A 15880-nucleotide genomic window follows, 5' to 3' on the forward strand; every position below is an offset into this window, starting at 1 on the left:
AGTCTTCGCTGCTGAGACATAAGGATAATCTTCCCATTTCAGTGGCAACAGCAGCTTCTGTGGTACTCACTTACTCCATGTTTTTAAAATTATTGTTTAAACTCTTACCTACACCCTCTTGTAACCCTTAAAAAAAACCCTAAGTCCATCAAGAGGTGGGACACACTATACATTTTTATATCATCTGTAACGTAAAAGAATTTTTTTGCACAGAAGTTACTGATGGTAATTTGGGGCCTGCGTCATGTAAGTCTTGGTAAACCGAGTTTCTATCCATCAGACAGGGGTGACCACACTACCTCTCTAGCTGCCACAGGAGAAGGGCTTAGGGATGAAACAATGTTTAAAGACGTTTATAAAGCCCAGCTCATCACTGCTAACAATGTGAGGGAGGAAAGCCATCAGGAAGAGAGGATTCAACTTACAACGTAAAGGACTCATTCCACTGGGGGTTCAGTGTGGAACGGATGGTTTTGGTTTTTTGTTTGCTTTCGTTCTTGGGGTCAGGAATAAGCTTCAGCTTCACATAAGGATCTGAAAGCCCATTTGGATCCATAGGGATGAGATTTTTTGCATCTCGTACTGTGAAGAGAGAAGGAAGAAAGATCCAATGTTACAAAACTAGAACAGACCCTCGTTGCCGGGCGTCCTGCGTCAGGACCCAGCTGATCGAGAGATGTCAAGATGGCGTTGAAAGGAGAGGAGGTTTGGATCAAGAGCCTCGGACCCTCAACACGAGAGGAGCTGCCCCCCGCCACCCCTGCCAGGGGTAACGGGTGTTGGGGAGGCCCCTGTGGTCAAGCCTTGAGACGCGGCATCAGCCTGGCCCAGCAGCACCTGTGACACCTGGGTCACACCCCAAACCTGTGAAGCAGCATCTGCATCGTAATGAGATCCCCAGGGGCCCCTGGCAGCCCCCTCTGGGGGAATGGCCCGCCTCCCCACCCAGGCAACCGGCAGACTGGTCTATGGTCCAGCGGCACTTGAACTCCTGGAAGTCATCTCTTTCCTCTGCAAAGGCTGGTGGTTTCCAAACTGGCTGTATGTTAGGATCGCGTGGGAGGGGGTTGAAAATTCCAACGCTCACAACTAACTCAGAATCTCTAGTCAGGGCGGGGGCAAGTTTTTAGACGCTCTCCAGGTGAACCCTTGTGCAGCAGCGGCTAGAGCTACCAGTGCACAGGCAGTAACGCAGGAGGTGCCTCACAGGGGCTGCAGCCTGACACCAAGGGCAGGCCCACCTTCCAGCAGCGCCTGGGGTGGCACCTGGGCACCGAGGAGACACACAGACTCACAGGCCCCACTCCAGAATTTCAGACTCTGAAGCGTTTCCTAAGACTCCAGGTGACCCCAACGTACAGTCTAGATGAAGAAGCACTCGTGTGCAAACGCAAAATAACGAGGAGGAAAGGCTGCTTCTCCCGCAGAGGAAGGCAGGCTCAGAGGTGCAGCTGGCGGAGGCTCGTGACAGTGCGAGGGCTGAAGCCCCTGCCCGTCAATCATCCATCACTCTGATAAGAAGGGACAGAGGCCGGAGTCCACACACCGATGTCTTCCTCACCCTCTTCCCCAACGTGGCTGAAATCTCCCATCATCGGGGCCCCTGGTGAGCCGGATGCCATGGGGACACATCCACCTGGGACCAGGATCTCTAGGCCAGCGACTTTCACAGTGCAGCTCCTGGACCAGCAATGTCAGCATCACAGAACTGAGTCAGAACACAGAGCTGAGTCAGAACTTGGGCAGGGGGTGCGGTCAGGTGACCTGTGTTTACCAAGCCTCCGGGTGATTCTGTGGGAAAGCTGGCGGACCACTGCTCCAGCCCGTTAGCACAGATGGTCAGCTTAGTTTGATTGTTAAATGAGGGGTTTGGAAGAATTTCAGAAGGTGCTAGCATTGGCAGTGGGCAGGGATAGAGGGGGATGGAAGGGTGCTAAAGACACTGGGTCTCCGGGCAGAGCCCTAATGGCAGAAGCCACAGACGAGCGTTGCCCGAACGACCGGGGACACGCTGAGTGCCGTCACCTTCCTTGCCTGCAGCCTTGGCACAGGAAGGTGACAGGTGGGACCGTACTCTAATGGTCTGAGGGGCAGTGAGCTGCCTCAGGGCGACAAGCCACAGGGAAGCTGGCCGTGTGTTTCTCGTACACCACTTACGCCCTCCAAGGATTCTTTCCCGTGAGACAGTGCCTAACCTCATCCAGCTGGCAGGGGACAGACAGAAGCAAGTACGCACCCCAGGATCTGGAGCTCAGCCGACCTGCTTCCAAAGCCCACCTCCATCGTGTAACCCCAAGTACTGGAAACTTAAGTTCATGAGCCTCTGTTTCTTCATCTAGAAAAGTGAACAGGGGCATATTTCCAGGGGTACAGGATTGTTGCGAGAATGAAATAACGTATATAAAATGTCTTATACTGTTGGCAACTTGGAAAATGGTGGAGGAAAAAAAAAGACTGCACAACGTGAGCACATACGACGCCCCAGACGCGGTGTTTCGGCCTCATCCCTCTGCCCACAATTTCAAAATCTTCAGTGAGGTAGGAGGTCTCCAGGGGCCCTGGCCACCTGAGAATTCCCCCAAGCTCACGGAGGTTTTAACGCAACGCAGAATAAAACAGCAACCCGAGTATCACAAAAGATGAAAACTTTGAGCATGGAAATGAAGTTCTCCCACGGAGCATGGAAGGGCCAAAGGTTCTCTCCAACTGATCACTGGAATGAGAACCAGACGCTTTTTAAAAGGCAGAACAAAGCTCCGGAACGTCTAACACGGAGGCCGCATCCCAGATGAACTAACGAGGAACCGTCAAGGCTGCCAAGAGTCCTGCCAGGTGCAGAATGAGTGTGGGCCCCGGCTTTTCCATCCAAGAGCGAGGGTCCTGACGGCCGGCACACACACAGCCATCTACGGCCTATGTCTTCTGAATGGTGCTGAGTTAAAGTCTTGATGGGATTAAAGCTGTGAGCTTCCTACTGAAATACTATCATTTAAGTTGAAAACAGTCATCAATTCCAACGGTCACCCAAGTAGACGGTGGGTCCACATTTCAATTTCTTAGTGTAGCGGAGAACAGCCCCCCTGCCCGGACACCTGAATCGGGCTTGGGAGCCACCAGCTCGGGGTCCCACCTGCTGGGAGTGTGGGCTCGGGGACCAGGCCGCCTGTGTTAGGGTTCTGGCTCTGCTGCTTTGTGGCCGGGTAACCCTGGCAACAGACTTAACCTTCCCATGCCTTGGTCTCCTCATCTGGGAAATTGTGAGAATTATATACGTTCCTACATGTAAGTGCTTGGAACAGTGACAGGCACACGGTAAGAACCCAATAGTGATTATCATCCTTGTTGTTGCTGATGGAAGTTTCTGGCAGAGAACACAACCCCGAACGTTCAGACGTTCAGAAGCTGGCCTGAGAGCTTATGCTGTGAAGAACTGTGTGAGGCCTTGGCATTCGCTTTTCAGAATGGAAGTCTGTTGTCATTCTAGAACTTTAACAGAAATAGAGAATATAATTATATGACCATCTTTTGGCTTGAGGTGCCTATTTTGAAAGGATTGGATGTCAAGCCCAGCCTTGAGAAAAAGCAGCCTGGGGTTGAAAGTTTATATAATTTCCTGACAATGTTAAGAGATCCCTTCTGGACAAAATCCATTCAAATAAGATGATGGAGATCGAGGAATACCTCCACGGCGCCCCAGAGACGCCTGGTATAGGTGGCCAGGCGAGCCCGGGACACGTGAGTTTTGAATTAAGTGTGCAGGCGTATGGGGGGAAGCTCACATGAGCTCTGGACCGGACAGCCCTCGCCAGACCGGGGAGTCTACCTCGGAGGTGTCCCAGCGTAGACGGAACAGCCAACACTTAGGAAGGGAGCCAGGGGTTTTGCCAAGCACCTGCCTGATGGGGAAGCGGAAGTGAGGATGCAGGACAGTGGGCAGGAGGGGTGGCCGCCAGGCTCTCTCAGGGAGGCGAGCCACGCCCACAGGCTCGTAGCCAGGGACTGCCTGAGGCCCAGCTGAGGATGCACAGTGACGGTCAGGTTCACCGTGCGGGACAGAGGCTGCAGATGGTGGCTGACCGCTCGGGGCAGGATAACTTAGCGGCCAGGAGCGTGGGCAGCTGGCTTCAAATCCTTGCTCTAATGCTGATTAGCTGTGTGACTCGGGACAAGTTACCCCACTTCTCAGCTTGTTCATCTGCAAAACAGGAACCATAACAGTGTCTGTGTCATAGGGTTGCTGTGAAGATTAAGTGAGCTAATACATGTAAAGTACAGAGAAGGGGACCTGGCGTGTGTGAGCTGTGGCCTGAGCACTGGCCATCACTGCTCGTGTTACACAGTGTTTGCTACCTCTAACATCATCGTCACCACCACCACTGCCACCTGGCCCTCCTGTCCAATCCAGGAAGCAGGGCTGTCTCCTCAGGATAAAGACACCAAGCTTACTAAAAGGACAGTTCATAGAGCATGGAGTTTCCAGACCTTGGGGTCAGGCCAAAGTTCAATAGTCAGCTCTTAATTGTTCCAAAATAGCTTGGGATTAAAAAAAAACCCAAAAAACAAAACCCCAATTCCATGCAATCCTTGATCCATTCAGAGAATGGTCCAGATGGTCTCTTGATCCCAAGAATATATGCAGCGTAAATTATCAAGTGTGACAATACAACAGACACCCCCGAGCTCATCCCCGTCACCTAACATAAAAGCCAACACCCCCGAACCCACCTAGAGCCCCCCGTCCCACCTGCCTGCCTCCCTGGGGGTTGTAACCTCACGCTGAGGTCACCTTAGGGCACTCCGGCCGGGCACGGGGTAAGGGGAGGCTCTGATGGCTTACGAAGCGGAAGTTTGGTCGAGGACACAGCTGCATCCCCGGCGCCCGCGGACTGGACTGGTCGTCACTGACGCACAGCGACCTTGTCCATCACAGAGTTCACATCTGGGCGGGGACACGGGTGATGCCCGAAGAGGTGCCTTCCGATTCAAGGACCACGCAGCCCTTCAAATGATCTGTTCTGCTTTAGAAAATAATTCTCTGCTTTCAGCGCCTTCTTTCCTCCCTCTAAGAGCACGCTTGCTCGTGGCATCTGCTTAAAAAGCCAACAACGAGCACAAAGGTTCAGAACAGGGACTTGCTGTGAACGTCAGGCCCGTGGAGTGTGTGCGGACCCTGTGAGCCCCTGCCACCTCCAACCTCGCTCCACAGCAAAGGCAAGAGTAAACGAGATGCTATAATCCTACCCCACAGCACGGAAAAGCAAAAGTTATGTTTTCCGACACTACCAGAACTCCCCCACAAACTCTTCTTCCTTTAAAGTTACCAAGAGCAAAAGAGATGTGCGTGCAAACATGCCGGGGGGACAGCCAAGGGCAGAAAACTGGCAAAGGGTCAGCGTCTGTGGACACGTGATCCTGGGGTCGTCTGCCATCAGGCAGCAGAGTGATGGAGCTCCCAAATCCGTGAGCCATGTCCTCAAACATAGAGCATTAGTTCTGAGAGTTATCAGACAGCCATAGCACCTTCTTCCAGAGAGCTCTAGACCTGTAAGTTAATTCCTTATAAAAATACGATCGCACTTGAATGTAAGTTTAACGACAGAGAGATCTGATGGGTTATTCATTCCTAAGAGATTCGCCTTTAGCGAGAAGGCGGAAATGGGTCTGGGGGTGTGTGTGGTCTGTCATTTCTCCATTGAGAACGGCTGGCCTTGACCACATGGCATGCAGGGTGTAGCTGGTCCCTGACTCTCTGCTCCCCAGGAAGCTAGTGGACATGGCGGCGATGGGAAGGGACCGCGTTCCTGGGGAGACCACTGCGCAGCAGGCGCTGGTGTGAGCTCTTCACGCTGCCGCAAGCCCACCTGTAGACGGGGACTCAGAGGCAGAGAGAGGTGTTACAACCTGTTTGCTACACAAAGCCAACCGGCGGCCAGGCCGGGGATGGCTAGCGATTGTGTAAAAGCCAGCTTTCCCTTGTTATTGGATAAAACTGACTCGGTCCAGACGAAGTCCCAGGGGAGAGGTAGTAAAATTGGCCTCGGCTTCTCCCAGATGATGGGGAGGAAGCAGAGACCAGAGGCCTCCACTGGAAGGAGGGAGGCGGCCGAGCGTGGAGGGTTAAGTGAACACACTTAGGTCGAGCTGTGGACGTGGCCCAGAGGGGCTGGTGGGAAGGACAGTGAAGCTGTACGACTCCGTTTCTGCTTTGGTGCCTTGACCTTAGCTAAGGCGGCTGTGGCACCGGATTAAAAGATGTGAGTGCAGTGGTTTCCAGGGTACAATTCTAAAATCACTTAGTACGCTGGGGTGTTCTGGTCACTAAGTGGTCTCTACAGCTGGGCCTCTGGGACAGGCTGACATCAGCCTAAGAACTGACAGGCCAGCGCCTGGACCAAGACCACAGTGTCCCCAAGACTTGGGGCCCGAAAGCATCCAGAGCTCATGACACTGAGGAGGCCAGAGGGGAAGCCCTGCCCACCCACACGCAGGAACGATGCTGTGTGCCAATAAAGCTTTATTTAAAAGAAACAGGCTGTGGGCCAGATCCGGCCCTCAAGCCACAGTTCATGGATCCCTGACACAGAGCCAAGCCCCACCACCACCACCAACACAGCGAATGTCTGAGGAGAGACTGACGCGGGAGAGGAGCCTCTGGGCCCTTCTGGCTCCTCCTGAGCCCTGTGAACTCTGACCTCGTCCTAAAGCTTGGGAGCGTCCTGGGCTGGGGCTGAGGAGAGACAGCGTGTCCCCTAACAGGAACCAGAGTTCACCTCTGTCCTCTGCTTCTCACGTCCTGTCCTCGGGAGCCGACCCCTCTCACGTGTACTCATGCCTGCTTCCTCCCCGCCCAGGCTGCAGGAGGCTTCTCGGTCTGCACAGGAGTCTGCTCTCCTAGACAAACCCGATTTGCAGCCTCCTGGGGGCCTGACCTGCTGCAATTTGCCAGCCCCTCCCCCCAGCCTGGTCACACCCAAGTGCAAACAGAGCGTGACAAGGCATCAATGGGGCCATTCTGGAATCAGGCAACAGCTTCTCTGGAAGAGGGAATTTTAAAGGAATGTGTGCTCGTCAGTCCTGGATGCAAACCAGCGGATCCACTGGAGGAGCGACCAGCACAGACAGGCCCCTGGGCCTCCCACTCCATCGGGCTGGGCTCGCAGAGCTGAGGGCTTGTCCTGCTGAGAAGGTCTCCCTCCCGGCAGCCCACGGGGGCCTCGTTCAGGAGCGTCTCAAGCACCGATGGGCTGCATCAGATAGAAAAAGGGGAAAAGCCCTCCCACCAGGCCGAGCAGCTCCGAAGCCCAGCCCCACCAGAGAGCTCCTTCCCCGGTCACGGAACTAGGAAGGACACCCTGTTCCCAAGGCTTGTTTCTGCCTCTCCTTCGGGCCTCCACTGACGATGCTGCAAGAGGAGAAGCCGTGTCTCAGAGTCTGTCAGTTCTGCACCAGAAGTCAGAACTCGTGGCAAATTCTGCTGGGGAGACTGGTGGGTGACAGATTGCTTCCGGAACAGGATGTACCGAACGTCCTTCGCACGAGCTGTTTCGGGGGGCGGCCAAGCTGTCTAGCAGCGGGCTAGACTGGTGCCAGGCAGGGGTCTGAGCTCCTTGAGCCGTCGGGGGCATGAGCCCCGGCCGGTGTGGGCAGGTCCCAGGAGGAGCTCGGGGCCCCGGGAAGGGCCAGGACCCTCCAGGCCACAGGCCGTCGGGTGGCCCAGGAGGTCGTCGCGGAGGCAGGGCGAGGGCAGGCTCGGCTGGCACGAGGGGTGGGCGCAGAGGGCGAAAGTGCCCGAGTCCTCCCTGGCGCACACGGGTGTCCACGGTGCTGGGTGACACGGCCACCTGACAGCACCCTGGGCCCGTCTTCCTTCTCTTTAAGCCACAAGCTCCCTGAACACAGGATTACAGTCTTATGACAATTTTCGGGCACCCATGGGCCCTGGGTTGGGGATCCTTGCTGGATGCCTTCAGAGCCAGTGCCCCGAGGACAGAGGGACCTTCCTTTCTCCACACCCTTCAGGACCTGCGTCTAAGGGAGAGGGAGTGTCCCTCTGGGGGGACTCCTACTTTGCCGGGGGCGGGCAGGGGTCCGGAGCAGCCCTCACGATGGGCAGTGAGGACGGGCTGGGACCGCTCCTGGACGGGAGGGAGGCCTTGGTGGGGAAGGCTGCCCACGGGCCGCGCGGTTCTCCATGAACTCACGGGTGCCCCTAGTGGCCGAGCTTGATCTGGCGGAAGAAGGTCATTTCTCCAACGGTGAAGGATGGGCACTTGCTGGATGGGGAGCTGATGGGGACTCGTGGGACCGGTCACTAGGGCGGTTTAGCGAGGACACACAAAAGCCACGTCACTCCCTTACGAACGAATCGGGACAGAGAGATCTTCAATCACAGCTTGAGTGACACGGCAGTTTTGAGGCTCCCAACCTACAAAAGAGGTCCACAGCCTCCATTCTCTGTTGTTTACTTTAACATTTCTATCTCAGTTTTAGGGACACTCCACACCCGGTTCCACATTCACCTGGTGAAGGTGGCAAGACTGGAGCTGGCCCCGGTCCCAACCCATCACGCTTACCGCTAACCCCGCCATGACACTCCCTCCACGCCGAGGAGGCCCGTCATTTTGCTCCTAATGATTCTGAAGCCCTACTGCCTAGAGGAGCTCCGCGACACACGCTCAGTAACTGCTTCCTAAATCGTCGAATCTCCACGCCACCTTGTCCCCTGGGCCACCCGGGGTCCACGCTCCATCCATCCCTCCCAGGGCTACAGCCCTGACCTGGGCACCACACCCATCTTCTCGGACCTTCCCTCCCCCGCCCACCCGGCCCACCGGAGCTTCATCTCCACAGACTTCGTAGCAACTCGAGAGCAGGGGCTGCACCAGGCCCCACCTGGGTGTCCCCCTCACCTGGTCAGCACAACCTGCGAGAGCCCCGGGGATCCCCGTTGGGCTGAGAAGCTAAAGCAGGCTCTGGTAAACGCCGCTTCTCTGGGCTGCAGTTCATAACGCGTCCATCTGGAGGGACTCTCGGACAAGGAAAAACCTCACAGGTCTTTTCAATGGAGAATAAAGCCGGGCCAAAAGGAGGCGGGCACTTTTCAGAAAACGTTAACTGCTCTGAAGAAAGGGTCACTGAGCCACAAAGGCTAAAGGACATGACATGGCCCCAGATTTCAGGGGAAACATACCGGAAAGGACCACTTACACTCGGGAAAGGGCCATTCGCGTGCAGAACATCTCTGGATTTCAGGAATAAAATGCAAAGGTGTCATCAGCCACAATGAGCCATTTTTGACTGGGTAACACTCAAAACTGTGATTCTGTGAACAAACTGGGCTCCTGGTGCTGTTTGCTTTGCTCCATCTGATCTAATTACAATGCGTCAAGTCTGCTGACACCGTCTGTGTCAAAACCCGCAGAATTCCGGATCTGATCTCTTCCATGTTAAGAAAATGAGACCCATATGTTTTGTCCTATTTGCTTCCATTATGGCCAAAGACAAAGGCAAGAAAAATGAGCTACACTAAAAATACAGCTGCTCAGCCCTCCCCCACTGGTACATACATCCGGATTCTGGGACCCTCACTATCTCCCACTTCAGGACCCATTCACTGAATGTTCTGTTTCATTGGTGAGACTCACTATTTGGTGGTAAGAATGTAATTTCTGTCCCAGGAAATCCAGTGGCATTCAATGCCAGGAAACTCGAGTCAGCGACTCTTCAACCAAAATCCCGTAAAACTTATGAAAGAGAACCTAGAGGAGTTTGGTGTGAGAAGAGAAAAAGCAACTTTTTGTCCTTGGAAAAGAATCATAAGTATTTCACTACTTTCCTTCTTCCGGTTAGTGGAAAATAACTGCTATTGAAGTTCTATAACCCCGATGTTCCCAAAGGAAATGGAATCTGGTTGTGAGAGAAATAATATTTTCCAGGTTATGAGAGCCCCAAATGATTCTGTATAAACAATGTCAGAAGGTTTTGAGAAACACTTATTTTCCTTATTATGAGAAGAATGGATATACTCATCATTCAAAAACTGAAATACATAAAAGTATAAAGAAGAAAATTAACATCACCGATCCTTCCACTGTAGAAGAGCGCCACTGCTGGCACATTTATGGCTGGGCTCCTTGCTCTGCATCTGTCTACACTGAAATATTTATTTTTATAGAATTCCTATCTAGGAACACAGTTCTAGAAACTGCCTTTATAACATAACAAGGCCTGTTTTGAAAGCATTTTAAATGCCTGACACCCCATTTTCCAGCTATATCATAATTTATTTGATCAATTCCCTGTTTCAGGCCATCTATATAACTAAAATTCTTCACCTTTGTATAAATAACATGGCAACAGATCGTCTTCATGCATAAATATCCATCTGAATTCGGTTTCCTCCTCAGGCTACGTTATTATTATCAGAAGTGGATCAAAGGGACTAAAATCACTCGAGACCCTGACACGTATTGCCACATCACTCCCCGAAGTCATACCAAGGTCTTATGAAGGGTGGGGGGATAAAAATTAACAATAACCCTGTAACTGTGGCTCCTTTATTTTTGAAGTTTAACTCCCCCCTCCCCGAAACGGTTATTTGGCCATTAATATTTCTTTTTTGTGGGGACAGAAGTTTAAAATAACATCGTAATTTTGGCTTCCTTGGTTATTTTTGAGGTTTGACTTTTTTCCCCTGCTATGGTATTCGGCCATTAGTGTTTCTTTTTCTTTGATTTCCTCCTTGTTCAAGTTTCCTATAGGGTGTTAAAGAATTTTCCTACCAGGTCAGAAGAGTTCTTCAGACACGAAGGAATGGTAACAGCCGTTTGTCATGTTTGCTGCAAACTCCATTGAGATTTCATGCTTCTAGAAACACAGCAGCTTAAGTTTTTGTACAGTTAAATCTGTCAAAAATTTCCTTTTTTATTGCTTCCATTTCTTTCACCTTCAGAAAATCCTTGCCTTTTCTGAGGTTAGCCAAATATTAGCTTATGTTTTCTTTAATTATTTTCATTGTTTTAATTGTTTCTTTGTTTATATTCAACTTTTAAATCCATTGGAAATTTATTTTGGTGTACAGTGTGAGGCAAGATCTAATTTCTTTTCTTCCAAATGTTTAGACAACTTTCCCAACAGCATTCGTGAAATGAGCCATCCCTCCTCCACTGGATCAAGTGGCTTCTGCTTGTTGATATCAGGCCATCTCTTTTGTCACATTCAACTTCCTGGGAATTCCTGCAACAAGCCTGCACTTTCAATTGCTCAAGATTTCCAACGCGTTTTGAAATACAGCTTTTTGCATCCAGGTGCCTCGTTTCCTGACTCAGGGCAATTCCACTTCAGCTGCCCTTTTTCTGTTCATCTGATAAATTTGTCCATTCTTTATTCTTAGTGTTCATGGGTCATTTTGCTTTATGCTGATGGGGTTCAGGACACCCCACCCCCAAAAGAGGACACCTTGGCAGACTGCACACTTTCAGCTGGAGGAATCTGAGAAACGGCAGGTGCAGGAAAGGGATGCTGACCTTTCCCGTCTCCCGTGAAGCAGGTCTTCAGACCCTCATGTGAGAAGCGCCTTCCCCAGACCTGGAGGAGAGGGGCATCCTTATCTCCAGCCGGTGAATGACTGGGAGGGATGCGGGCCGACAGGCCTCACGAAGCACCCCCCCCCCACCCCCAGCTCACTGCTCTGAGATCATCTCCTCCGTCCTTTAGTTTTCCATGACTTTCCACTTTTCATTAAACCTGGTACAAAAACACTCCGGTTTAACAGTTTCTTTGGGTCTTTATTGCCTTATGGAAGCCCCTGTGTCATGTAACATTTACATTAAAGAAATGGGTTTGTTTTTCTCTTGTTAATTTGTCTTTCGTTACAGAGCCCCAGCCGAGAAGCCCCAAGGGTAGAAAGAGAAAGAGTTTTCTCCTCTCCTACAAGGTTCAAATTCCATTAATAGAAATATGTATAGCTGAATTTTTTTTTTTTAATCTGAAAACTACGGGAAGTTTAAAACTGTATTTTTTTTTTTTTTTTTTTTTTGCGGTACGCGGGCCTCTCACTGTTGTGGCCTCTCCTGTTGCGGAGCACAGGCTCCGGACGCGCAGGCTCAGCGGCTATGGCTCATGGGCCCAGCCGCTCCGCGGCATGTGGGATCCTCCTGGACCGGGGCATGAACCCGTGTCCCCTGCATCGGCAGGCGGACTCTCATCCACTGCGCCACCAGGGAAGCCCTAAAACTGTATTTTAAGCACAAGTCTGTGCCTGACGAAATGTTCAGAACTTTGGACATATTAAAACCCCCATAATAACCCTACTTGGAATCCAGAGTTTGTTGATGGGGAAGCTGAGACTGAGAGGGATTCAGGGGTACCTGGCACGGGTTACCAGCTAGTGGGGGGAGGGGGATTCCAGCACATTCTTAACCTCGATTCTGAACGGCCTCTGCCCACTTTGTTACCGATCACTCTTTCGCCTCCTTACTGTTGTTTTCAGTCTTGTTATACGGTGCTTCGTTTGCCTTCATCTTTTCCAGAAATTTTAGAAACTATAAATCTTGCTTTAATTCTACTGATGACCGTCTTAAAGATTCAGCCCCATTTAAAAAATTCTACATTTCTCTGACCGTCAAAGAGTAAGACAGGACCTTCTGCCCACCTCCCTCCCGTGTCTGAAGACTTGTGCGTGCTACGTTCTCCTACCTCATCCCTCACGTATCCCCACCCATCCCATTTTCCATCTTTGTTACCATAAAATTGTCTAGATTTTGGGATTCCTAATCACTGTTACGATTTTTATATGATTTATAGTTTTTCGTATTTTTCACATCAAGATGTCCAACCGATGTTAACGCTACTGCTTTATCCTTATGTATTGTGACCTTCCCGTTCTGGGACTTGAAATTTTGCTTCCCCCTCATCTTGCAGTCCTCTTTAGCTGGGCTTTAAATAACTTGTTTTCAAGAGAGGCACGTGGGTGGTGTATCTTCTGAGCCCTCGCATAGATGAGAATACGTGCTACGAACGGCAGTTTGGCCGGGTGAGAAATTTGGGGGGAAAACTTTGTTCCTCCAAACGCTTTAAGTGCTGCTTCTTTCTCATTGTCCTTCATCCTGGAAATCATTCCTAAATATGGAGGGGGGGTCACAGGACACCATGGGGAAGATGACAACTGTGGCCACTCTCCCTCCCAGAATGCAGATACAAAATTCTGCACATAGGTTTGGAGGCTCCCCTGACCCCCGAGAGCTGGGGTGGGGAAGGGCTGGGAGAGAGGCTGCAGGTGCGGCCACAGGTCTGAAGTCGAGCTCAACACTCCTCCTCTACTACTCGGAGGTACTTCATACGGATCATCTGGAAAGACAGAATCAGACTGGGGGAAGATAATTCTGCGAAGAATTAGGATAAAGGGACTTGTAGAATTTCAGAGCTAAAATGAAGTGATTTCTTGTCCCTGAGAAACAAAGCGCTGAGGGAAGCACAGGTCATCTTTGGATATCAATGAACTCCGGGCTCTTTCAACACTGGATCAGAGGAGAGCTTGGCAAAGTCCCCTGAGAAGACAGAAGGTTCCCAGACGTGTAGGACCGGCTGCTGTCCAGCATGAATACGTTCAGATAAGACAGAGAAAGCCGAGGTGCCGAGGCAAACGCCAGGGATGCCTGCGGAAAGGCCCACAGAGAAGCGTCTATTCAACCTCAAGGGCCTCTGGCCCCAGGAGCACAGCTGCCTCTGTCCCTAGATAAATGTTAAATCTCAGCCCGATGCCATGAAACATTTACCCAGTTCCCTCGTTATAATTCCACGTTCACTTGGCAGTGTCCTGAGCCCCCTGACGTCTGTCTACTGGGAAAGAAGGCCCCTCCCCAGGGGGTTTCTGCCGTTCACAGTCTACGGGACAGTGTTTCACACGGCGAATCAATAAAACAGGTTCGTTACGAGTTGCCTTCTGGGTATCTTGACTACACTGGAGAGATTGCTCTGATCAAGCCGACAGACATGTGGACACTGTAAATTAACTGGCACCCTGGTGTATTAGTCAGTCAGGACTACCCTGGAATTGGCCTCCAGGGGCTGGGCCGGGGCCGCCTCTGGGTGAGCCATGGAGCCTTAGGATGAAAGGCCAGAGTCAGCAGCTACCCCCCTCCCAACACTCGCTCCTGCCTTTAGACCTGCTGCGTTTCCACATGTGCGTCTGTTTGGGGGCGTGGAGGGCTCTGATCATTATAACTCCCCGCCCCCCAACCCCATCCCAAACATGCGGGCATCGTTTTTTGGTTTATTTACTTATTTTTTATTTTCCTGTTATTCTCCTGATTTTGCAGTACACCTCCCTGGGCCTGTGTACTTTGCCAGCTGACCGTTTCAACCTCTTGTGTTGCCGACTGCACTAGAAATCGGAGAACAGCCTTTCTCTGCCCTTTTCAACACTTCAGCTGTTCAGTCTGACGGAGAAATTTTTCTCTATTGAAAAGTAATAAAAATGAAAGTGTCTCAGGATCTAGAAACACGGCAGGTGGACAAACCCACGGACCTTTTCTCAAACTGTGTTTTACTGTCTCAACATTGCACTTAAATTTTCTTTTATTGGGGCAGAGCTGTTTTACGATGTTGTGTTAGTTTCTACCGTACAGCGAAGTGGAGCTCCCGTGCCGTACGGCAGGCTCTTACTAGTTATCTATTTTATATATATTAGTGTATCGATGTCAATCCCGATCTCCCAATCCATCCCACCCCCAACCCCTGCTTTGTTATAAGAAAATGGAATCTACTCCGAGACTAGAAACACCCAGGGCCGCAGTTCTCCAGCGTTACTGTGCATGGGAATCACACCCTGGAGAGCTCACTCACAAGCCGCGCGCAGGCTCTGTTAGGGAACCGGACGCTGGCGTCTGGGGTGGGTGTGGCGGGCTGCGTACGGAGCAGCATCGGGCTTTGTGCACCTGGCGCGGAGGAGGGAGCTTCTGTCTAACACAGGGACTGAGACGAAACGCAACAAACTGGGAGAACCCTGGCATCCCGCCTCCCAAATTTCCAATCGCAGAGCATCAAAGTACCGCAGAGAGAAAGGGCTACAGCAGCACATCGGTAAGCGCAGGCAGCCAGAGGGAGAGGGGACGGTGTCATTCCTGGGCTCACTGCCGGCACCAGAGAGAACCGCCCCATGTGCACTTCTGGCTGCATAATTACCACCTCCTCTGTGCCGCGCCTCTCCCCGGGCTGACAGAACATTTCTTTACTCAGAGGAACAAGGTGATGAGACCCAAGAGGAACTTGGTGGGAACCAGAACTTGGTCTGGGGACCCGTCTCCACGAAGGGAGGCTTAAGCCTGAGTAACTGGGGCTGTGTGTGTGGTGGGGTGGAAGGTACCTCCTCCTGCCCCTCCCTCGGCCGCCCCCCTCCACCTGATGACTTGCCCTCATCCGTGCTGAAAACAGACTGAGCTGAACTGAAAATAACCGAGGAGATTAAATTAAATTACATCAGGCCTGGCTCCCAGGCAGTTGCTAATAAAATCGTAAGCATTCACAGCAGCATGGCAGACACAGAGAAAAATGTTCGCTGGTTCTCTTTTTTTCTCCCCACCCTGAAGTAGCCAAACCCTCAAGAGCCAAGGCCCAATGAAACCAACCTTCTTTCTATCAGCTCTACGTGAGGTTGTGGGCAGGACGTGCTCTTGCTGGCTCCGCTGAGGGAGCCCCATCTTCACGGGGGCGTGGCCTTTGCTAGGCTTCCCCACCAGGAACACGATGGCGGAGCATCACGTGTGACACCTGCTTAGCCGGCAGGGAAAGGGTTCAACTGTCCCAGACCAGCAACTCTCCCCTACACTCCTGGTCACCAGAGATGGGCTCAGAGCCGACTCTCTTGGGGGCGAACTCGTCA

The 15880-nt window shown here is 51.8% G+C and overlaps 1 protein-coding gene across 1 annotated transcript in view; it reads right to left on the minus strand.

Moving 5' to 3' along the window:
* The window catches only part of PRKCA (protein kinase C alpha), a 368337-nt gene that overhangs the window by 76822 nt on the left and 275635 nt on the right, over positions 1–15880 (minus strand). The window contains exon 6 of the mRNA XM_004275403.4: positions 426–582. Coding sequence (XP_004275451.1) covers positions 426–582 — 157 coding nt within the window. The remainder of the gene's footprint in view (positions 1–425; positions 583–15880) is intronic.

Source organism: Orcinus orca, chromosome 19, assembly GCF_937001465.1.
Source record: "Orcinus orca chromosome 19, mOrcOrc1.1, whole genome shotgun sequence".
NCBI classification, from domain to species: Eukaryota; Metazoa; Chordata; class Mammalia; order Artiodactyla; family Delphinidae; genus Orcinus; species Orcinus orca.